We start from the raw sequence: 24,698 nt of genomic DNA, 5'->3' as shown, positions 1-24,698 counted from the left end.
TGTTTATTTAGTTTTTAACCAACATGTATCTTGTTTGTATCTCTTGCATTGATCACAAACATGTATTTAATATATTTTGTAAAACAGTTATAAATTGTCTGTATTGCACTATTTGTAGGCTGTACACTAAAGTGTTTGAAGTAAAACTGTTTCTTTATTGTTCCTCATTTCTGCAAGAGTCTGCTAATTTATTTAAAGAAAATTCTATTAATTGCTCTTGAATTCCAGCTGATATCTGAAGAATCAAAAGTGTATCATAATAAATTCAAAAAAATGACATTAAAGCCAATAATTTTCTGTCACACAGGCTTAGAATGTAAGACTTGGTCTGCTTAAATCTTAGATATGCAGAGTGCAGGTGGGGCACTCCAACTTCTTTTCAGAGCAAATGCCACATTCCGTTAGAGATGTTACTCCCTGGGCTACCTGGAAGATGTTATATTGGCAAGAAAATATTTATGAAGGGTGAAAAGTCAAAGAAATTTGTCTATAACTTGGAGAGACTGCACAGTGTCCCCCCAAAAAGAGACCAAAGAAAGACACCCATACAGGCTTCCTTTCACTAGGAAGTAACCACAGGAGATGCTACAAAGACTGATCTGATGCAAGCAGAACAAGGCAGTACACCATCCAAAAAACTAATTACAAGCCTACTGAACCGTGTCCTAGCTACTTCTGAAGCCACCTCCTCAAACTGTAGCCCAGAGAATAATTAAGTAAGTTACAAAGGAAGATGTGAAATAACCACTTAAGAGATGTGGACACCCTTAAGAGTATTCTCATACAGAGACAAGGATCCCAGAGTAGGACAGCAAAATCCATAGATGGGTGAGTGCTCCTTGAGGATGACTCAAAGAAACAAGGAGCTGCTTCAAGCCCTGACCTCATCAGAGGACAGCACGAGCAGCCCAACACAAGAGGGAATGCTGTGACAGCGACAAGCAGAGGGAAGTGGGGTCCCCAGACAGGACTGCTACACCAGGAACCCATGCTCGCCACACACTTCAGCACCCAAAACACAAGTGCCATTACAAGGAGGAACTTTAAAATGGCAGGAACATGGAAACAATGGCAATGTTTAAAATACACACAAGTCAAAGTGCAACAACCAAGGCATGAGAAGTATCTCACCAAATAAATTACCTATAATTCTTGACTAAGTTCTGCAGCACTTGCTTTCACATAACACACAAGATTAAAGAGAAGTCTTTTGTGTATTCATGAAAAATACCTTTAAAGCCCTCCTTTTCAACTCACAATTTGAAGTTTAAAGTGTAGCTGGTCTGGCTTAAGAAAGTGTGAGGTGTTCATGAATTAGCTAAGAGACATGGCATTGCAAGCCTACAAATGCACCAATTTAGGCAGCTTTAAACTAGCTTTTGCTAATACTTACAAAGCATGATGACTAACTGCCACTGCAGAAGGAGAAGAAGAAATAAAAACATCCAGCTCTACAACCCTACAATGTAGCTGTAAAGAGAGCACAATGTTCATTCTTAAATGCCACCATTCCAAAAAATACTCCAGAAGACAGCACAAGGTAAATTTTTCCTATAAAATTCTTCTGGGTACTAGTACATTCCAAAGGAAAAGACAAGTGCCAATGCCATGTAAACTCCTTCATAGACCATCTTTGAATAAATACCATTTAAATAATATTTTGATTCATTCACTTGCAAAGAATAAAATATTTGGTTTTTTTGCATTTCAACATACACTCTTTCCCCATCTAAAAACAGATTAAAGCTTCATTTAAAACAGTCAACAAGGTATGAGTAAAGCATTTCAAATTAAGACCTGAAGGATCAGTTTAAACAGGGCCAAGCTAAATTTCACAGCAACTAGCACTTTCTATAAAATAAAATTCATTGCAGCACAGGTGAAGAAAAGATGCAAAGACTGCTCACAATGGGAAACAGAATGGGAAACAGAAACTTAATATTTTTAATATTGCTCTTGACTTAATCTAAAGATAATAAACTGCATATAATATATGCTATTGCATCAATCATATTACCAAAAACTATGGAGATGCTATATCCATCTTTTTACCACCTCTAATCTTATACTGATTTTATTTTAACACCCAACAACAACAAACAAACAAATGAAAAAACCCAAATAAATCCTCCACACAAACAAACACAATACAGAGAACAGATCAGCCTTGTCATTTCCAGCCTTTTTCCTCTCAGACCCCCGTTGCAATTTCTGCATTTATAATGAGCCAATGTCCCAGCAGAATTAATCATCTACCAGAGTCAATCCCTGGCAGCCTCCATGCTTATGTATACTTATGCAGGCATCCTTTAGTCATTTTCCTACTCACCTGGTGAAATCTTGTTTTTGCTAGGCCAGTACAGATTAGAAACAGAGACTTGTAGTGCCAGCTTTGCTTAAGTTATTTCACACAGCAAAGAACCTCTTACCTAAACTGAAGTGCCCACTGGCAGAGCAGCCCAGAGGGAGGAAAAGCCAAGTGCTCCAAAATAGTTACTGCTGAAATTATTTCAGACTACAGGGGGACAGAGAGCTTGAGGAAACTGATTCTGTTCCTTTTTTGCCAATATTAACTTTTGATCTTGTGAAGTAAAAACTCACTTCACTTGTCTCATTTAAGTGAACTTTAGAATCACAAGCAAGCTGATGTATGGGCAAGAACTAACCTTTCGAAGGACAAGCAGCATCTTTTGCTGTATTTTCTGATCTAATTTGAGAAAGTCCATCTAGCAGGGTTTACCCTCCTCATGGAAGGAACTCTGAGACCAAGTTTTTGAAACTTAGCTCTAGTAAGAAAAGTCTTACCACAGTTCCTTAGCACGTGTTATCTAAAGCATTCAAATAAAAGACACTCTTTTCTTCCTAAGAGAAGACAGAAGATTTACCCAGAAAAAAACCCAACAGAAACAGTTTTCATTACACCCCAAATACAGGCAGGAAACCCATCCTCCAACACAAGCCTTAGCTACTTATGCTACAGAGGTGCACACATGAAACATCACCATACAAAAGCAGGAAGGCTTAGAAAAGGAAGCAAGGTGAATGTTACCGTTTGAACTAAAGCATCCAGTGGGATGCACCACATGTGAGAAGCTGTCCTATGTCATGTAACCTAGGTGAGCATAGTACAAAAAGACCAAGAAAAATGTAATTTATCCCCTTGTGCTTGTGAAATGTGTTTGAAAGCCTTCAAAATCACCTTCCTTAAAAACTTAAAATCTTCTTTCTACACATTGTCCAAAGTGTTTTTAAAAAAACCTAACACACACAAACAAAAATCCCCCTCCCTAATAATAATAGGGTCAAAATAATAGGGTCCAAAAAATAAATTAAGAACTTCCTGTCCTTACAAGATCAGGAACTACTATGTCAACAAAATTCAAACTGATGTCTCATCAATCATCTGCCTTATCTATCTTCTGGATTGTATACTTTTGGGTGTGAGTACTAAAGCATCCCAAGGCCTTTTGAAACTTTAAAGCATGGTTTTTATGAGGACAAATACCTTTAACAAAATTTTTTCTCAAGCAGTCTTTGAATTAAGAGTTAAGATCTCAAGGCCAAGCTCTGAACTGTTCAGAGGTATGAGCAAGCCATAGGAAAATGTAAGGCAATGGGAGACCTGGGACTGCCTAACACTTCCCCTGTGTCCACAAAAGCAAGTTTGATGGGGGGAAACCCCTGGAATTAATTTCTGGGAAACAACCTTCTCTGCAGCAGCTGTCCAAGAAATCCAACACACAAGAAACAGTGCAAATATAATGCTGTTCCTGGGAATCCCACAGACTATCACACAGAAACTCAGATGGAGAAAGGCTTCAGTTTAAGGGGAGTCTGGCACAAAATACAAGAAACCACCAATCAAAGAAAGAAGTAAATGCCAACAACAAAACCTGTGTCATTCCTACCAAGAAAAGAAGTAATAATGTTCACCATGACAAATCCACTCCTCCAACACAGGGAGGTCAGGCGGCCAGTACAGATGGCTCCTACATAGGAAATGCCTGAAGAGCACATGAAGGCAGACCTGCTGCCCTGCTCTCCATCTGCTATGTCCATCCAACATGAGAGGTGACAGAGGAACAGAGAAGATAGTTCTGCACTTTGAAGTCTTTTCCTTAAAAATCAAACTGGCTCCTGATTTTTTGTAATGTATGCACATACTCAACTTGGAAGAAAACAACTCAAACCCAACCTAATGTCAACGATCTAGAACATGAGGTTTATCTTTCAACATGTTTTATCTGTGGTAACAAAGCAAGGAGGCTTAGGTTTATGGATATTCTTTTCCTTCAAATGCCTATTTCCTCACAGGTATTTATTTATTTCTGTGCTTGCATGAAGAATCCAGCTCCAATTCTAATCAGTACCTGACATTTTATTTTAGAGTCTATATGTGAGTGAAAATTAATTTTTTCTACAGTGTAATGCATAAAAAAATAGAACAGAATACTAAAACAGAAGCTTTATAATGTGTTCTGCAGAAAGCACTTTGTATATCCAAAAAAGAAGAAAAAAAAAATCAGGATACCATCAGCAAAGATTCCTCTTTCAAAAATCCAATATAACCAGCAGTAGTCTCAAAAGAGTGGGAGACATTAGGGGAAACATAAACAGCAGTTTGTCTGTCATAATGTAAAGCAACCAAATCCAGGGCCTGAATGAGATAACTCCTTTTTGGTTTTGCACAGCAACTATGAAGTTAAGGCAGTAACCGTCACAACACAATCATGTTTATCAGAAACCAAAAAAGGCTGTCGGGGACAGCTGTTAGAAAAGAACACTCTCCCTTTGTCCTCCTGAAAGGAGAGCTCTAAGTCGTAAGACAATGTTCCCTCAACTCCTGCCTGACCATCTCAGGGTTCCTTCAGCCTGAACTGTGCTTGAGGTGGTACACCAAGGCCCCTCACAGCCAAGGCTTTCCACACCACAGTAAGGAGACAAGACTGAAGACTGCATTAGGCTTTCCCTCTTTTCAACCAAGGCAGCAGACAGCTGCGTTCTCCAAAGACACTTAGGTGTTTGGGAAGTGCAGCAGAGTCAAATTGACTTAATTCTCCAAAAATGGAGGATTGTTTGGATGTATTTTCATACAGTCTTTTGTAGAGACTTCTCCATTTCGGAACCAAAAGTAATTTTTTAACTTAGTTTGATGAACTTCAGGTTTTAAACTACAAATATATACCAAAACAGCTACTTCTGAAATAATTATTGAGTTCCCCATGACAGGCTTGAATTGTACCACTACAAACATCATTGGAACTGCAAGCATTTAAATAAATGCATGTACTAAGCTTTCACATTACACAAAAAATACAGTCACTAAGATACTTGTCTAACTATTAATGCTCAATTAACACAATGAATATTGATTCAATAATCAAGTAATTCATTGATGAAAAATGGAATTCTGCTAGAAATATGACAGACAGTTCTTTGAAACTTGTCTTTAAATAGCCGCCAATTATTTTGCAGTTTACAGCAACCATAAGTGGTCCTCAAATGTCCACAACTACTGTTGTGTTACAACGGATATTATGAGGGATTCATAAAAAACATGATGGGTGCCATTGGGCCCATTACCAATGGAAATTAACACTAACTCCCTTAAATTAACTCAAAACTCACTAACCCCTTACTGAAGGGTACAATGTTTTTATATGGGTTTTGGTGCAGGTGTTATTTGACATATCTGACAACTTTTTCTATCAATTGAATTTAATTTTGTGATTATAGGCAGTTTCTTATTGCATGAGAAGGTGCTATAACAGCAACCAGAAAAAACGGGTTTTGAGACTTTATAAGGAAATTTCAAAAACCATTTAAAACTGTGTCAATCTGCAGGGGAATTTAGGAGGCACTTAGCTGCCTTCTAACAAGAATCCTACAATGGATTGATGATCAATGAACATGTGCGACTTTCTCAGGAAGAATAAACACAGGAGCAATGCCATATATTCTAAGGGCACTGAGTCATCATCAACTCCAGGAAGTATCAACTCCTTTATATACAGCCCAAACAGTTAAAAAGTATTACATGCTGATCTTCCTAACAAAGTCAAGGGGGCATATACCTTGAGGAGCTCTCCCAGGACTCTCCTCCAGGCAATATTAAATTTTCTTATCTTTTCCGTAATAAAGTGACAAGTACTTAACTTCTACTGGCACAGTGAACAGTGACAGAGCAGTAACTCTCCTGTTCATGCTTTGCCACTTCTCTTGGTTTTCTTCTCTCACATTACTTAACGGGCTGTAATTTCTCTGAAGTAGAAATCTGACCAATACAGAGAGTAATTTAAATAAGTGCTGAGAATCACTCTGAATCCAACAAATACTAAGGGCAATTAGGAGATGCCTTTAACTTGGGGTTCATGACTTAAGTTACAAATACTGCTTCTACTTTGTATATCTTCCAAAATTTTTCTGCAGATGAAGTGTGCAACAGATTCAAGACTAATATGTAGCTTATACAATCCGACTTTTTAAGTGCTGTTTTTAATGGCTACAACTCCTGTGGTAATTCAAAGTATCCTAATAGGCAGGTCTATGTAACAAAAAGCCATCCACAATGACCAGAAAAAACAATCTATCCGCAACAGTAAGGATGATAATTCTTACAGTTTCTAGAAACTGAAGTGTGTGCATTACTGGGATGAGAAACTAAGTTATGAAAATACAAAAAAAATCTAACAGTCAAAATGCAGAACTTTTATTCATAAGAGATCCTAGAAAGAACTGAATTAAGTAAGAGAAGAGTAATTCTTGACCATAAGCACATGCGTTTTCCACTGGTTTTCTGCACTTACAACCCATCTAGGCAACAACCACACAGCTGCCACAAAAACTGGCACACCATTTCATGGGATGAATATCTGAAGGTTTGCAAAGAGAGAAACAGGATAGACATGGGATAAAATCCAGACATGCTGAATATAAAATCAGGAATATTCTCATGAAGACGTATGAATCACTTCATTCTCTGAACTGGCAAGTTCTCAGCGTTATTAAAAAAAAACAACAAAAAACAAAAAAGCAAACTAACCAACCGACCAAAACACAACCGAAACCCTGCACAAAACAAAACCCCCATCAAGTACATGTCCCACCAGAAACCCACTTAACTCACAATACCAATACTATCACAGCGGTCCTCATTTCTATCCAGTAGAAGCCCTTTTCCGTAACTTCCAGCAAAGACGCTGCACTTCCAAACATTTTCCCTGGGAAGTACTGCCTTAAAGTAGACATAATAGATGAAGCTTGTGGTCACCTGCAAGTTTCAGTTTTCCCTGAGAACGTGCCTTTTATAAAGGCTAGGCCATCAAAATTATCAAACTCAAGTGTTTTTACTTCTCCAGACAAAATACTAAAACACTGACAAACCATGTCGAAAACCTTGGACTTAAAATGTCTGTCGTTGTCGCCAAAACAGTTTCCTTTTCACACTAAGTCGTTACTCAGGAGTCCACACATTCTGCCCATGGGCAAGCTAAAATTTATTCAAACAAGTACAGTTTTAACTTAGTTTCAAAAAGGTACATCCAAACGCTACTTAAACACTAACTTAGTAAACCTTGGAAAACAATCAAAAGGTAAGGAAACGGCCAAGTTTACTGCGAACAGAGAGAGCTACACGGCAAGAAAAAAACCCGCCATCATTAAAGACACACTACATAGAAAAAAACCCCATCACTACACAGAAATACAGAATAAGTACTGAATAAAGCACAGCCATACTACCACTTTATTAACTACGACGTTTACCTGGTCGAGAAAGAACATTTTTAAACCTGGCAGGAAACACCTATTGTTTATCACGAACAAGAACTACATTTGTCGAGTGCAAGATGACCGTAGTTTGGAATGTAGGGTCCAGTTACACCCCGAAAGGACAGCGAAACGTCAGTTTTAGGACGGGGATTTGGCATATAACGGGGACAGCACCCCAGCGCAGGCAGCTGCCCGCCCTTCCCGAGCGGCCACCTGCCAGCAGCACGGGAGGGCAGGGCGGGATCCCCTCGCACGTGCCCACGCCTCGGGAAAAGCTTGCGGAATTGGGGAAAAAAAAAAAAGAGGGGGGAAAGAGAGAAACTCGGGCTCCTTCCCGCGCAGCCCCAGCCTGCCCAGCGGCACGGGCAGGGCAGCGCGGCCCGAGGCCGGCGGGGACGCGGCGCCCAGGCCGGGGGTGAACTGCGGGGCGAGTTACCTCATGCTGTAGGCACCGGCTCCCAGCTCCTGCCCGATGCCCGAGAGGCTGGCGTCGAAGTCGTGCACCAGCCCGGACTCGATCACTTCATCCATCTTCAGCACCCACGCCATGTTCCGCCGGCCCCGCCGCGCTCCCGCCGCGGGAGGAGCCGGACGGGGCGGAGCCGCGCGGCACCGGCGCGGCCGGGGAGGCGGTGCCGGGCAGGCGAGGGGCTGGAGGAGACGGGGAGAGGGGGAAAAAAGCACGTGCGGGGTGGGGGACGGGGGCGACTCTGCGCTTAGCCCCGGGGGGGCCCTTTCCTCGCGGCGCGACCAGGGCGCGGGGTCGCTCTCAGCATCCTGCGCCCGCCCGGCCGCCGCGGGGCGCTGGGGACCGGGCGGCCGCCGCCTCCTCCTCCGACCTGACGCTGCCCAGCGCCGCCGCTTCTGCCGCCGCCCGAGCTCCGGCCCAGCCCAGCGGCGCCCCCCGCCGCATCATTCGCCGGGGGGAGGCTGCGGCGGCAGCAGCAGCACCGCGAGCGCCCGCCGGGGAGGAGCCGCCGCCGCCGGAGGTCACGGCCGCCCCGGGGGCTCGCGCCCGCCGCTCCGGCGCGTCCCGCAGCGCCGCCGCCGCCGCTCACGACAACATGGCGGCCGCTTCCACCCCCGAGCGCCTGCCGGGGCGGTGCCTGCCCGCGATCGGCGCCGCCGATTGGCTCGGCCCCGCCGGCAGGACCAATCAGGGGCGGGCGCGGAGGGGTGAGGGGGAAGCCCGGCCAATGAGGAGGCACTTCCTCACGCCAGGTGACGTCAGCGTGACGGGCGCGAGCGATCCCTGCGCTCCTCCCCAGGCCCGCGGCATGGCGGGAGCGCGCCCCGGAAGCGGCGGCGGCCGGAGGGAGGGGCGGGAGCGGGAAGGGGCGGCGGCGCCCGCGGGACGCCGGGAATGGCGCTGCCGCCGCCGGGAATGGCGCTGCCGCCGCCGGGAATGGCGCTGCCGCCGCCGGGAATGGCGGCCGCCCGAGCCGCACACCGCGCAGGCCCGCTCGCTCTTCAGCGACCTCCGGCGCGGTGGCTGCCCCGAGCAGCCGCGCTCGGTGCTCGGTGTCCGTTCTCATGGCTGGGGGGCCTGGAACGAGATAAGCTTTAAGGCCCGCTCCCAACCCAAGCCGTTGCATGGTCGCTTTTCCCGGAGAACAGAAAAACACCCAAACCCCACAGACTTACTGAATATTCTGAGTTGGAAGGGATCCTCGAGGAACACAAGGGTCAGGTTGGAAAGGACCGTGCTGGTCCCACCCTGCTCAGGCATGGTCATCCTGGAGCACATGGCACAGGATTGCATCCAGATGGTTCTCGAGTATCTCCAGTGAGGGAGACTTTCACAACCTCTTCAGGCAATCTGTTCCAGTGCTTGGTCACCCACACAGTGAAGAAGTTCTTCCTCATATTCAGGTGGAACTTGCTGTGCATCAGTTCCTGCCCACTGCCTTTCTCTTCCTATTGCTTGGCTCCACCAAGAGCCTGGCTCTGTCCTCTGGACACCCTCCCTTCAGATAGTGATAGATACCGATGAGGGCCCCTCTCTACTCGCAGAAAAATTCCCTTAATATTTAACAATTCACGAGACAATTAAAATGTTAGGTCTGGAGAACAAACTACAGAGCAGTATTAAGACCTTAAAATGTATTTTGATGCTATAGTAACATGCTTTTAGTACAATTGCACAAGTTTTGCAAAAGGTAAAGGCAGGAAGGCCCTAAGTTAATTAATGGTTAACACAATACTAGGTGTTGTTCAAAATGTGCATATAGCATCCTCAAAGATAAAGAGAGGTACACAGACCATGATTTATGATCTTTAAAGGCACTTTGTAAGTTAAAATGACTGCCATCTTCTCAAAAAAAAAAAAAAAAAAAGGTTCAGTTGTTTTTCTTGCTGTAATTGCTCTAAGAGTTCTCTGCCTGTCTGGGCAGAGATGAACAATTCATCTGCATATAAGGGGAAGCTTAGAAAAAGTGAGATTTATTAAGAAGGCAAAGGCTCATGGACAAGCCACTAATGTAGGAACTAGTTACCATGTTACAGCTTTTAGTGAGAAGAATTGAAATTACCACTGGCAAGATTCCTCTTTTAATCCTGACAAGATGACAACAATACCCAGGCAGCAGAAAATAACATGAAACCCTATTTTTTTAAGTTTTACAAAACAAGGTTTGTGGGAAACTAAAAGTAGTGCACTTTCTACTTCTGACAGATAGGATCCAAGACCAGAGAGGCCACATACAGTATGATTTATGCATAGCAAAACTGGTTTCTCTGCTTACTAGATCTATGCTAACATAACTACGTAACAGTTATGAGATCATAAATTGGTGATTTTTATTTTGGGAATTGTGACATAAATTCCAACCATTCCTGAGGGTATACAGTGAAACCCATCCTCTTGCATTTCAGTCTTTAAAAGCTGGGTGTAGCTTGTCTGTGATAAACCAAGTGACTGCTGGTATTTCTGAAGATGTTATCTTTATCTATTTTAGGACACAAAATGCCCTTTTTCTGTTAAAATGTGAATATTAAAGGGAAGGCATTTTTTTTTACTTTAGCAGTATTTGTATCCCTGGCTCATTCACAACAAGCTTTCTGTAGAGGTATGCGTTGTTTGGTTTTTGCTGTTTTTGAAGTACATGCTTGTGATGTGTTTCTTTGGGGCAGGTTCCTTGATCAGTGCCATTATCAGATCCTCAGATGAGGTTCAGCAATGCACACAAATTGCTTCTGAGCAGGCCAGATCCACAAGTCTAACCTGTCAGAGACGACACTGCCTGTGGCCCTGCCATTCCACTTCTGCAGACCCAGTGACTGGAATTGGAGACATGATATGGTGGAGAGAAAGTGTATGCAGTGGAAGTCTGTTTTTGCCAATAGATCTGCAAAAAAAGCATTCCAAGTACAGTTCTGCTGGGATGTAGGGATCCTGGGACATTCCTTTCTCCATCTGCTTATCACTATTGCTGGCTGGCATCCTCCCCCGAGGTTGATTGCTTCTCTATCAGTCTTACTGATGTCCAGATGTGGGACTGAGGTGTGATGTTTCACTAAAGGTGAACTGAGGACAGAGGCAAGCTACTCAATTATTAAGACCAGACTGAAGCCTCATGCCTGAACTGGTTTGTGTTCTTTCTTCTCAAGGTGGTTGGCCTTGAGGGGCAATTTCATTAGAGATCAGCTCCCATATACAGCCCATAATTGATGGAAGGGTCCCCCCTATGCTGCATTTCAATACACAAATGCAGGCTGCCATCCAAACCTAAAGGCAGCTGCTGAAAAATGTGTGGGAAGAGCAACTTCAGAGGGACTCAAATGGCAGATTTTTAGATAAGAGTGGGAAAATGGAAGCAAGTATAGGAACCAAGGAAAGGAAAGGCAAGGACATGGTGAAAATAGACCCTGAGAAAAGTTGTGAGGGGATCAATCTCCTCGTGGCTGAAGAGAGGCTGAAGAAGGGAAAACTGGAGGAGGGAGTGGACACCCTCACTTTCCCTTGTGATTTGCTTCCGTTTGTGCTGGAGCCATGCATGTCACTTGTAAACAAGGTTGCGTCAGGGAAATCGAGCCCCTGTCCTTCGTTTCTGCTTTATTGCTTGAGTCAATAGAAACATTGCTGTGTTTACTATCTGTGTTAAGCCAATCTAAATTCCAAATCACTCTCACCTTTGTACTGGGAAACTCCACTGCAATTTCATTAGTTGCATACTTTGGAACCCAAATACAGCCTCAATTCCTTTGGGTTTATTTTTGGTCGGTTTGTTTGTTTTAAAATCTAAAACTTAACACATTTCTAATAAAAACATGCTACTCAACAATTCTGCAGGAGAACTAGTAATGCTGTGATGCAGCAATGGTTGTAAGGCTACCAATATAGAAAGAGCAACATCAAGATAAATTATTAAACACTGTCATGTTTATGTAGATTGTATTTAGCAAAAAAGTAATAAGCTAAAGTTTAATACAAAGAGTGAACCACATTAGAAATTGAAACTTAATTAACATCAAGATTATCTGGAATCTATGAGCCTAGCTCTTGTCAAAGCACAATAATTTTTAATTATAAGAAAATTTGAATACTATACACAAATAATATTTCAATCATGAAGAGGTGAAGTAGGTTTGTAGCTCACAGGAATATGCTGATGCAATAAGCTGTATATTGCATGAGGGTTTCAATGCAAAGCATTTAGCCTGCACTGATATGACAAGCAGCCCAAAGCCCTGATCCTGCAGATCAACTGAGCTCCAGCAAATAATCAGAGTAGATATGAGACATCAAGGTATTTCTAAGTCTGTATTATTTAATATAAACAGTTTTATCTACAGACTGCAAATGTAATTAAAAAACCCCAACCAACCAAAACAAATGCATCTGTGAATATCATATTAAGCAGCAAAACATTCCTAACACTATCAGCAGCATGCACATACAGTGACATGGCTTGTGAGAATTGTAGGGCTACTACAGCAAAGTAAACCTTGACTCTACTGCTCCAATTTCTTTCAAATCACCAGCTCTGTTTGAAGGCTTCAACTCATGGATTAACAAAGATTGCACATTAGTCTGCATTATTGAGTATTATAGCATTATCATTATTATTATTATTATTAAAAGTCACTCCCATTCTTCACTTACCGCAGGTAGCTGTTGTTACTGGTGGCATACTGGTGGTGGTGATAATGTTCAGGCTGGCTGTGCCAAAAAAGCATTTTGGGGTGAGGTGAAGCATTGTGTTCAGCTAAGAGATGGTCGCTGCAGGGATGGGAGATAGGAAAGAGAAAACAAATAGCAAATTCAGATTACATTTGCAGTTGGGTTGCTCTCAGGCCTTTACGTTCAGCTGCTGCCAGCAAGTTATCCCTCCCTCCTGAAGAGGCAGGTAGCTGATGGCTTTGGCTGCTCCCCAGCTGCAGGGCTTTTCTATGACCAATGTGACATAAGTGCAGCTCAGTATCCTTGTTTCTCTCCTCCTGTCCCCCCACACTATCCTAGAGCAGCACCAAGCAAGCTCTGTGTTATGGAGCCAGAGGAAGGGCTGTTTCACTGCACTTGGTCTCAGAGAGGCACCCAGCTCCCTCTTCACACAGTCCAGAGAGACCTTGAACACTAACCTGCACAGGCACAACTGACTGCAGAGAAAAAAGAAAAATGGTGGAATACACAAAGACCTCTCTAAGGGAGAAAGATGCCTTCTCAGCAGTGCCTAGACTGCAGCCTTTTTGCTGTTCATTTCATTCTGGTGGCAGCCAGACTGCAACCTTATAGTTACCTTCTTGCTGTGAACCAAGATTAAAGAAAAATGCCAACCCAACAATGAAAACACTGTCAAATTGCAGGAAAAATATTTACTCAAACACCAAACCAACACTCTTCCTCACAGCCAGTAAGGAAAAATCACATTCAGATGCAAACCAGCTGCTTGGTGCACTCAGTGCCATTTGTTTGCTGGAATTTGCAGCCAGGATTGCAGTATCAGTTTTAAAACACATAAAATAGTACACGTTGAGCCTGCAAATACCTTGACATTCAGAAATAATAGTAGGCACACATCCAAAATCCTCATTTGAAAATAGTTACCTGCAGAGGGCACCCATTCTTCTTGAAATAGGAAGGACTACTGACAAAAATTAGTAGTTCATTGGTGGCTTTGTTATTTTTGTTTTGTTGTTGTTTTTTTTTTTAATACTAGCTCATTCTATAAAAAGATACTTTTAAAAGATATTACAATATTGTGGCAACACACAAGCTATAAAAATCAGAACATCAGGGAGCAAGATTCTGGGGAACAAAAAGGAATTGTTTAATATTAAAATGATAATAATATGTGGCAGCCAAAAAAGTTTCAAATAATCGTAATTGGCTGGGGATTTTTTAATAGCATCTCAGTCAATTCTCCCTTAATTTACTCTATTTACTTAACATCAAACAATGCAAATAAAAAAGCAAAGACCAGAATCATAGAATGGCTTGGGTTGGAAGGGATCTCAGAGATCAGGTAGTTCCAACTCCCCTGCCATGGGCAGGGGCACTTTTCACTGGACCAGATTGTTCAAAGTCCCATACAACCCGATCTTGAAAACCTCCAGGAATGAGGCAGTCACAATTTCTCTAAGCAAGCTGTTCCAGCGTCTCACTACTCTCACAGCAAAGAATTTCTTTCTACTATCTAATCTAAACCTACTCTCAGTTTAAATCCATTCCCCCGTGTCCTGTCACTACATACTCAAATGTCTCTCTCTTTCTTGCAGGCTCCCTTCAGGTACTGGAAGGCTGCAATAACGTGACCCTTAAACCATCTCTTTTCCAGACTGAACAAACCCAATTCTCTCAGCTTTTCTCACAGGAGAGCTGCTCCATCCCTCTAATCATCTTTCGGTCTCCTCTGGACTCACTCTACGAGGTCCATGCCCTTCCTGTGCTGGGGAACACAGAGGTGGATGCAGCTTTCCAGGTGGGGTCTCACAGAGTGAAGTAAAGAGGCAGAATAATCTCCTGAACATATAATAATACAGAATAAGAATAGAGGAACTGTATATATAGGATGGGAAACAAACATCCACAGGTGACACTGCCCAGGAAAGCAGACAAGAATTGGGATTACTGCCTTAGTGCTGAGAGATTTTTCTCCTCCAAGTGGCACATAAGTACCTCTAGGAGAGCTGTTATGACACAGATCTGCTTGTGTACAAAACTGATTTTTGGTGCAGCAAGAATGAGAGCTCAGTGAGTCTTTTCAAGGTTAGTTGTTCCTCTTACACGTCTCTGTAACGACAGACTTGTAACAAGCATCCTCACAGATGTAAAGGGCTGCACGTGTCCAGTGATCACTGTTGTATTAATAATTATTTTGATTTCAGTGACTGTAGGAAAAGAATATATATACATCCTGGTATCCAGTTTGCTCCATAAACTGGTAAATTGAAAAACAAAGCTACTCTGTCTTCAGCCCTAATTTTGGCAAAGGAGTTAAATGAATGTAGCACATCTATTTGGAAGCTCCATTTCCACCTGCACTGATTATTCTCAAGAATAGAACAACACATCCCACAAAACACATTCACAACTTTCCTTGGGGTTTACATGTGCTTCCCATATGGAGGGCAGCCATGTTTTGTTCTGTGACTTGTGTTTCTGTCAAATGGAAAGGGTAATACCATGGATTCCCTTTCACTCAAAGAGCTCTACCACAAAATGGCTCCCACCTCTCTATGCATATCCCACAGAGCTCAAGTGGCTTTAAATTGTCCAACACCTTTTCCCCTCCCCAAACCAGCCTGCTGCTTTTGACAGATGCTCATTTGTTAGAATGCAAATGAGAAGGAACACAGCAGTTTTGATTAGTCTTTTTTTTTGTGATGTCCAAGAGAGAACTTGGGAGCAAAAGTATTTGAGACGTGTTTTTTATCTTGAGCATAGACTTGGTTCCTAGCCCTTTTAGAATTAATTTTGATATTTTAAAGTAACATAAACACCATACACCAGGGTTGCAGATATGTTCTTAATATCAAGACACACAATTTGCTGTCACAAAATAACCACCCCAGGGGAGCCCAGGCAATCAGCCCATTTAGCTAGTGGTCTGGGTTCAGCTCATGTATTCTGAATGCAGATAACGAGCAAGAGCTTCAGTTCTCTGCTTTCAGTTCTCTGTCATTAGCTTGCCCAGCTGTTACGAGAGCTTTGACTCTGCTGACCACAACAGAAGGCTGTAATAAAACATGGGAGTATCACAACAAATGTGCCCATTCAGTCTCTTACCTTCATTTGAATCTTCAAATACCACCCTTATGTGGACAATTGAGTCATTGATAATATCCAAAAAACTACTGCCTAGAAGAGATGGGGTGTTTGTAGGGAGGGTGAAATAATGGAAGCTTTTCTGATCTAAGTACCTGCTTCTTACGAAAGGTAGAAGTCCCAAGGTCTGTGACAGGCATCCCTCACAGTATGCGAACTATTTCATACTTGACACAGTGTGACCACAGAAGCTGCTGCAACAAACCATCCTATCCCACTGTGACCATGTCCCTGATGGTGCAACAGAACCAAAGCACATCCAGGTCTTGTGGACATCTATGAAAAAGCACTGTAAAGAAGAAATTTTGCCTTTTTATTTCCTTCCCCTCCAAGGGTTGACAAGATTATCAATCAGAGATGCTCTGAGTTCCTTGTATGGAATACAGTAGACAGAACATATAGATTATTATTCTAACTAATTATTATTCAATATAATTCAGTGTTTCTTTTATTTTTCCTGTTCAGAGTCTTGTGTTTTGACTGATAACTTGTTGTGAACAGTATATAGGGACAGCTTCAAGTACATTGTAACTCAATTTTTAAAATCAGGATAAACTTCCCAAATTACATCTAAATCTGGTATTTTTCCTTGTGAAACACTGTATATTCCCCACACCCACACCTACTGCCCTTGATTAACCTCTAGACATAAAGGTATGTGGTTACATGGTCCTTCAAGTTTGGGGACAAATAAGGCAAGTTTTTTACCTTGTACTGTTTATTGTTAAGGGGCTATTTTTAATTCTTGCTTTATGACCTGCCCAGTAAGCACACAGATCTCAGCAAAGGAGCACTGTATACACAAACAACAAGACATTATTTATTTAAAACATCTCTTGCTCTAAGGCTTGTGTATGGCATACAAAGTCCAACTTGAAATTTAAGGTGGGGAGGCTCATGTTTTGCTAATGGGTGGATATGCACTGAAGTTAAGTACTTTAGCATATAGTACCTGATAACTTTACTGGATTTTTTTCCCATGAGCTGCATTCAAAATGATGAAGTCTCCTAAGGCACCACTCAGCTTGCTAATCTTTTTTATGGTGATCAGACTCCTCATATAATTTTTCTGATTGCTCTTCTGAGAACTACAACAAATGACCTTAAATACTGGCATTATAACCAGTTATATATGACCAAATGTTATCTTTGCTTTCACCAAATAAAAATTGTTCTACAGACAACACATGAAAAACTTAATCAGGCACAATATAAGAAACTGTGAATTCAGTATCTATTCTGAAAATTTTGTTTAATGGAAGTCTTTGCTCTCCAGTGATTTTTGTTACAGACTTGATACAGAAGTCTTGAGAAACAGGTTTGCCAACAAAAATAAAGGGGAAATGGGAAAACCCACAAGAAACATTTTTACTAGAATTCTCAAGTTCCCATAGAAGTCTTAGGACACTGCCAGCAGAGAGGCAAGACAACACATCACAGGATATCTGACCAGAACTCTGTTTGATGTTTAACACTGCTGAGCATGCTAAATGTTTCAACAGCTCCTTCTGATAATTTTGATCAAATACCTTGACTTGACTTGCTTCAGTGTCTCCTTGATATGAGGCATTCAGAGAAGTTAACTTCCTAAGTAAAGGAGAAATATGCATTGCTTCCAATGCTCAAGTGTTGGCTTACAAAAACCATAGATTTGGCTGCTTATGAAAAATGCAGCAGGATATGCTGCCCCCTTTTTAGAAAGTCTTCATTGTAAGGAATTCCTGGTCTGTAGTTTATTCCTCCATAGTCATATTCATCACACTACCTACTTCTCAATCTCAGGATGCAGTAAGGTGCTGAGGTATGAACTGCAGAATAAATGCCTTATTGACTTCACACCTTAAGAGATGGAGCATAGCAAGTATTACCTTTGCTTTGTTCTGTTTCATCTGCTGCCTTTTAGGAAGACCACGGCCTACAAAGAAGCCTATGACATGGAGATAATTTGTAGGCACTGGTATTTCAACAGCATCACTGAGCAGAGAATATTTTGATTTAACTCATTACATCATACCTGAATCTAAACGTAAGTGATCAGGTTTTTATAATGGTGGCAAAGGGTGGAATCCATTCTATTTTTAGACAACTCAGAAGTCTATAAATGTGGACAAGTTCAAGTAGTTGTTACTCTGCTATTCTCTGCTTGGTAGCCTAAAAATCAGTATTTGGATTCCCAGACTGCTGTGGCAATGTAGGCTGCCTGACACAGAAAACAGAGCTTGGTTATTTCTCACTCCTAATGGACTCCCTTTCACTTGAGGCTCTGAGGCAGCTTTGGTACCCTGCCAGGTCTAACATTTTCTAGCATTGGGCTGGCTTAGGCTTGTAAATAAAGTCCTCCAACATCAGTATTTTCCTCTCAATTCCCAAAGCAGAAAGCAAGACGTTGTGTATTCCAAGAAACTTCCCTTCCTAAAAACTTTACAAATCAAAAAGGGGCTTTAAGGTTTTTTAGAACATTAGCTGCAACATTAAGTATATATACCATGTCCTTATTTTCCAGTAACCATGCATTTTCCACCTCTTAACAGTGCTAAAATCTTCTTACATGGCCCAAACAGTGGCTAATTAATAGATTTCTGAGAAAAGGCAGCCTCTAACACTACTAGCTCTTCAAGTGAGGTTTTAAAAATTTTAAGCTGGCACTTTCTGAACAATCAGATAATATCCAATTTAGATTTCTTCTCTGGGGCACGTATAGATTATATAAATGGTGATGCATAAAAATTCCTTAGGGAAAGCAGGTAATTTTGTCTTGGAAAACTATTTCCATTGATTGGCCAGCATAGCTGTAGCTGTCATCTCAAAGATCAAAACTGGCATCAAACAGCTCAGAAATTCTTTAGGTGATACAACCATCTCTAAAGTAATTTACTATAGTATAAAAATATTTTATCTGCATCAATTTAAGTTGTTCTGAAAGGCCACAAAGTAAAAGGCCAGAAGCTACTCTTTTTCCAGATAAGAGGCTTTTTGCAGTTGTACACTGCTAGGTACACTTCAAATATATTATTTCTGACTAGTATATAAATTAATTAAGGAGTTTAAAACATGCTGATCTGCAATTTGAAATGGAACACACAACTATTCCCCTACAGGCTTGCACTTGATATCTAAGCTGCAATCAAGACTTTCCTCATCTTCCCTGGTATTTTGATATGAGCTGTATGTGCTCAGGTCAAACACACTGTGCTAAGAAACAGGTGGGTTTTCTTGTATTTCCTCCCCCACCACTGCTCCCCAAGCAGACAGACCCTCTCAACCCAGGACAGACATTTGTTCATTCTCTGGCACAGGTCTGTGAGTCCTTGGTGTTGCTGGGGGACCAGTCTGAGATTATTCCAGACAAGTCAGACTGAGGAACATATTACAGAAGCTCCCACAAAGGTATTCTGTTAGCTCTGCCACAGGCAGAGATGAATAGATGGTAAGGGAATACCTAAACCAATCCAGCTGACTTTTGAGAATATCTGTCTACTGCATAACTTAAATCTACTTGTTTAGTTTTAACTGCTACAGGTGTTCCTCGGACAGACAGGCACTGCTTTTGAATTTATCCACATATAAAGTTATCAGAACCATCTCCAGTATTGGCTGTAATAGGAATTTATACAGGTCCAAAGATCAGCACTGGTGGACAGTGGGTAAGAAAGGATACTGAAAAAGAAAACTTGTAAAACTGTGATGCTCAAGATCAAGTTCAGTTACCTTTTCACCTCCTGATAGCAACAGAAGTGGATATCAAACATTTACATGCACGTATGTTCCATTTTCCACCAACAAAGTGTTTTCCATGTTTCACCATCCATAATTTTTTCCAATCTTACTCCCTCAAAGTATTTCCACTAGGATCACCTGTATCTATCTAAAATTCATCAAAAGTGACAATATTTTTGTATTCACCAGAAATCACATAGAATTCAAAACTGCTTGCAAATTTCTTAGTAAATACACTTAATATCCTAAAATCCCATCAGCAAATGAAGAAACTTCTTTAACTGGGATAATCTACGCTGCACAGCTTGGAAACTCTGACCTCTTAAAATACACTAAGACATAGTAACATAAACAAAATACAGAAAAAAAGAAAGTGAAGTTTGATCTTTTCCCAAACCACCACAATTAGTTCTTCAAACTTCCCACATTTCTGAAAATCTTCTGTTTTAACAAAAAAGAAGAAAACACTTAAATTATGAAGCAAATCTTCAAAGTATGTACATTTAACGATTTAGAAAACTCAAGTGGGGGAGAATTTAAATATGTTTTCTTAAGTGGGTCAATATAAGTATTGACTTTTATCTTACCTGAAAGTAGACTATAATTGCAAAACTCATCAGTTTACTCTTTTAATTGGGAGAAAACAACATATTTTGTTCTCCAGATAATCCTCTAGTTCCAAACTGCTTATGTATCCCCATCACATTTATGTTTATTGTTTCTCTGTGTTTATGAAGTCCCAACCTAACACAGTGCAAGTCACCACAGCCAGTGGAACCATTCTCACTCGCCTCCCACTGGGAGTAACTGTAGTGTTATTCAACAGATTTATTTCTCAAAATTATTTTCTCTTTCATGATTGTTTTCAAAGCGACAATGGCACATCAACATTTCAATTCCTTTGCTGAAAATTCAAACTGTGAGCAGTTTAGGCCTGCATTCTCAATAGAATTTTGTTTGTGACTTAAATGTTTATACATGGACAGAAACCATTAAGAGTATGTGAGTGTTTCAGGATCCAGATGTTTGTTCTTTTTGTTCTGTGACTCAGACCACAAATAATAAACACAACTCAATCTGTTCCAACCTTTATCTTCAAAAACAAACAAGCAAGCCAACTCAGGAAAATTTACATGATCAGCTCTCCTTCCAATTTACATTTATTATCCCAACTTCCTTGCTAAGACTTCATCTGAACATCATGTGTTACTCAAATTTCTTTAAAGCAAATGACATCCAAGTCTGAGACATCCACAATATTCATTTCTCATCCTGATTCTGCACGTAGCTTTTCTTCTCCTTCCTCTTTTTTAAAGTCCAAACCCAACCTTTAAGAATTACATTTCAATATTCAAATGACTGCAATGACCTATCTTCACAGGATATTAGAAGGAACATAAAGAAACTGTCTGAAAGAACAGTAACTTGTAACTGTCCTATTTTTGCTATCTTTATGCTAATCCATTAAAGAAACCACCTCCAGCAGGAACATAAGGCATGACTAATCATTGCTTGAATTTAACTGAGCTAATAGCTACTTATAATATAGGAAATGAAGGCAAAAAGCAATGCAGTGAATCTGATCAACTGGCTGCTGTGGAAATAATTTTCTTTTGAAATTCTTACATTTTGATGGGTTCATGTAATATAAATAGATTCTATCTGTTTACAAAGATAGCAACCAATCTCTGCTGGAAATAAAACTAGTCATATCATAAGTAAAAAATTAATTTAAATATATTGCATTGAGATTTTTAATACATGGGATATCTTCACTTAAAACATTTAAAGACTGCTTAAAAGCAAAACCGATGAACAAACTTTGGGAAAATATCTTCCTCCCCCCTACCTGGAGCAAAATTTTTCAGTCATACAGGGGATAAAAAACCTATCTTTTGTTTACATGTAAAAAAACTAGGTTTCATCCAGAATATATACTGTATGTTTCAATAACTTATATTTTCAGTATGAAATAGCATCTTCAAAAAGATGACAAATAACAGTCATCTTGCAATGGTTCTCTGAAAATAAATATTACCTATACAAAATGCAGGAATAACATACAGGGCTATTAAGCTTAAAATTAATGTAATTTTTTGAACTGACTTTTTGTATAATTAAAATGTAAAAACTACAAGACTGCAGACTGAAAAATATTTTAAATATTAAAAAATAACATGTAAATGATATATAATGTAAAAAAATAAATGAAATAATAAGCAAAAAATCTGCGTAGATGAAGGAAACTGTGTTCATAAAGATTCTATTCCATTTTTTTAAAAAATTGTCTTATATACCTATATTCACAGCATGTTCTCAAATGCCAAGTCAGATTTAGTAACAAAACTATATAAAGAAACATCATTTGGACGCACAAAACATGAAGATTAAGATAAATCTTTTTAAACCAATGCTGTATGAATCACATTTCTAATTTTTCTTAGAGCATGTGATCAAATAAAACAGAAAAACCAGAATGTATACATTGCTAATCTTTTAAGTAATGTTATGTACATTTTATTGCCAGTATATGCACAATGGTAAGCATAGAACTATAAATACACAATGTAATTAAACAGTAGAAAACAACAAAGATGTTACACGTAACAAAGGAAAGAAGGAGGAGATACTATTTTCTTCATGTAGCTGCTAAAAAGGGCTAGCGATGAGTTATGACAGTTTTGGGTTTAAGTCTTTACATATATTTCTACAAATCTTCCTCCAAATAAATCTCTGCAATGGCATTACTTCTTTAATAACCACATCTTAGCTCCTTCTATTGCATTCACCTGAAACTAAACTAAAAATAACTTTCCATGTTAACTACAAGCATCTGACTTAATATTTTATTCAGTTTTGTTTTTCAGGGTTCCTAGCACATAAAGTGTGTAAGTAGTTTGTTATGATATTTGGCTGCAATGTTGAAGAATAGAGTTTTGAATAGACATTAAGTGATAATTTGGAAAAAAAAATAAAGATTTTTCTGTAGATAGTTCTAATGGGTGCTATATGCAGCAGCTCAGTCAAAAAAAATTAGTCACCCTGAAGAGGTAGAGAGAATTTTAGCCTAGCATAGATCATCATCCTTGGCACCACTATTTTCTCTCTTATCAGGATACACTTCCTGCAACTAGACAAAATCACAATCAAAGGGAAAATAACGTCAGGAAAAAAAGTTCTACTATTCCTGGGAAGGGCACTGCTTCATCCCATTTCTTAATTAGCTTGCTGCTTATATTTATTTAAGAAAAAAAAAAAAAAAAAAAAGGAAAAGACAACATTTAGGGACACATTTACTTAACTTTGTTCTCTTTCCATTATCAACTTCATAAATACAAAGAACCATTTATTCACAATATACTAACTCTTCTTCAAAAATGGAAAAACAAACCCTTGAAACATTTCCACACCTTAATCCAGATGGGTCTTGAGGATGCTATTCAAGAAAACCATGCAAATAATTTGATGCAGCTTTTCCTACTCATCCAAAATATATATTTTTCTTTAAATTAAAAGGTGGCGAGATCCATAGCATTTGTGACTATTCCCCCCTCCCCCCATTTAAATTCAATGCAGAAAATCTTGGTGCTTTTCAGAAGGTAAGGAATAGTTTTCTGCACTGTTGTCCTAAGATCCCATGTGAGTTACAATACAAGACTACTTGTTCCAGCAATTAGGTTGAGAGGAAACATTCTAGTGATAAAGATAAATACATACTGAGCATGCTTGGGCAGAGCACTCCATTCTGAAGCATCCTGCTTGAAGAACGAAAGGTGACAAGGATGGTTCACGTCCATCAAGTGACCATGAACTCTGCTGCTCACCAGCAGGCTGCCACACTGTCACCAGCTCGGCACTGCTGCCCTGGCTGGGCTGTCTCCCACATTAAGAGGTACTGGTTGTACCAGTCCTCTGCTGCGCACACTAAATTCTTATTTATGCAACAAACATACAACCAATGAACAATATCACTGTGACAGAACTGGATCAATCCAGCTTTCTTTTTATAGGCATATTTCTCAATCTCCAGAATATCCCAAACAAGCTGTAAATAAGATGATGAACCACCAGCACAGTGAACGAGTCTCACTGCAGTTCAGACTAGTTCAGCCTTGTTTCACATCACTTCTTGTTTCTAGTGAAGGACATGATATTCAAACAAAACAGCAATAAAAAAGTAATGTTATCTGCAGCTGAAGAAAAGCAACAGAACTTGTATTTTAACTTCTGAAGCTTAAAGCATACCTTTTTAATTAGCATTAAAAAAACATCTTTTTTTTAATACAGTAACACTGGCAAAAGTTAATGGGAAGACACAGAGGATTATGAACAGGGTAACTGATGGATAAGATTATTTTAAAATTTTATTCTTCTTTGATCAACTGATGTTAATACTGTTTTTCCTTAGATTTGGAATAATTCTATTGCAACAGTCTCATGCAGGCTGAGGACAGCCATTGGTTAAAGAAAAAAACAAAACCCCAAACACAAGAAAAATAACAAAAGAAAGGGAAAAAAAAACAAAACAAAACAAAACAAAACAAGAAAAAGGTTCCAGAAGTTGCATGTAAGGATTTTCCTTTCACTGAAGAGGGCCTTGCCCTTGCTTAGGAGACCTGGTTAACTCTTGTCAGCTTCATTAGCTTTGTCCAGACATATCTGCTGCTGTATCTCCTGCTCCAGAGCCTGTCTGTGCACGTTTGATGTAAAGGTTCAATAATTTCATCTGCAAATTTAAGCCAGAAATTAACTCTATTTAGTATTTGCAAACTGTACAGTCTGACTACAGGAATGGTACAACAAAATAGACATTAATCCTTTTTCTTTTCTCTAAAAGCAAAATTGTACTTTACACAGTTATTCAAAAGGAACATACATGCCAATGAAAACATCAAACACAAGTAAAATTTGTCAGTAAAAACCGCTCAAGCTTCTCTAAGGATAT

General features: G+C 40.1%; 2 protein-coding genes and 1 long non-coding RNA gene across 47 annotated transcripts in view; 1 reads left to right on the top strand and 2 right to left on the bottom strand.

Moving 5' to 3' along the window:
• UBP1 (upstream binding protein 1) overlaps positions 1-23,613 on the bottom strand; it is a 50,180-nt gene extending 26,567 nt beyond the window's left edge. For 4 of the 6 annotated variants that reach the window (XM_085573400.1, XM_085573401.1, XM_085573402.1 and 1 more), the window contains exons 1-2: positions 23,471-23,613; positions 12,875-12,991 (exon numbers count right to left, since the gene is read on the bottom strand). In XM_085573400.1, coding sequence (XP_085429526.1) covers positions 12,875-12,991; positions 23,471-23,550 — 197 coding nt within the window. In that variant the 5' untranslated portion in view covers positions 23,551-23,613. Of the gene's footprint in view, positions 1-8,206; positions 8,613-12,874; positions 12,992-23,470 lie in introns of those variants that run through there. The other 2 variants (XM_021553281.3, XM_021553283.3) reach the window with 2 other exon arrangements.
• Positions 9,116-22,996, top strand: LOC146768229 (uncharacterized). The gene is made up of 2 exons (XR_014953306.1): positions 9,116-9,642; positions 10,903-22,996. It is a non-coding gene; the product is annotated as an uncharacterized LOC146768229 (long non-coding RNA).
• The window catches only part of CLASP2 (cytoplasmic linker associated protein 2), a 139,216-nt gene continuing 136,752 nt past the window's right edge, over positions 22,235-24,698 (bottom strand). For all 40 annotated transcript variants that reach the window (XM_021553196.4, XM_021553203.4, XM_085573352.1 and 37 more), the window contains one exon: positions 22,235-24,479. In XM_021553196.4, the coding sequence (XP_021408871.1) occupies positions 24,393-24,479 (87 nt within the window). In that variant the 3' untranslated portion in view covers positions 22,235-24,392. The remainder of the gene's footprint in view (positions 24,480-24,698) is intronic.

Source organism: Lonchura striata, chromosome 2 (assembly GCF_050655825.1).
Source record: "Lonchura striata isolate lonStrDom1 chromosome 2, ASM5065582v1, whole genome shotgun sequence".
Classification (NCBI taxonomy): Eukaryota; Metazoa; Chordata; class Aves; order Passeriformes; family Estrildidae; genus Lonchura; species Lonchura striata.
This window is presented reverse-complemented; position numbering and strand designations above follow the sequence as displayed.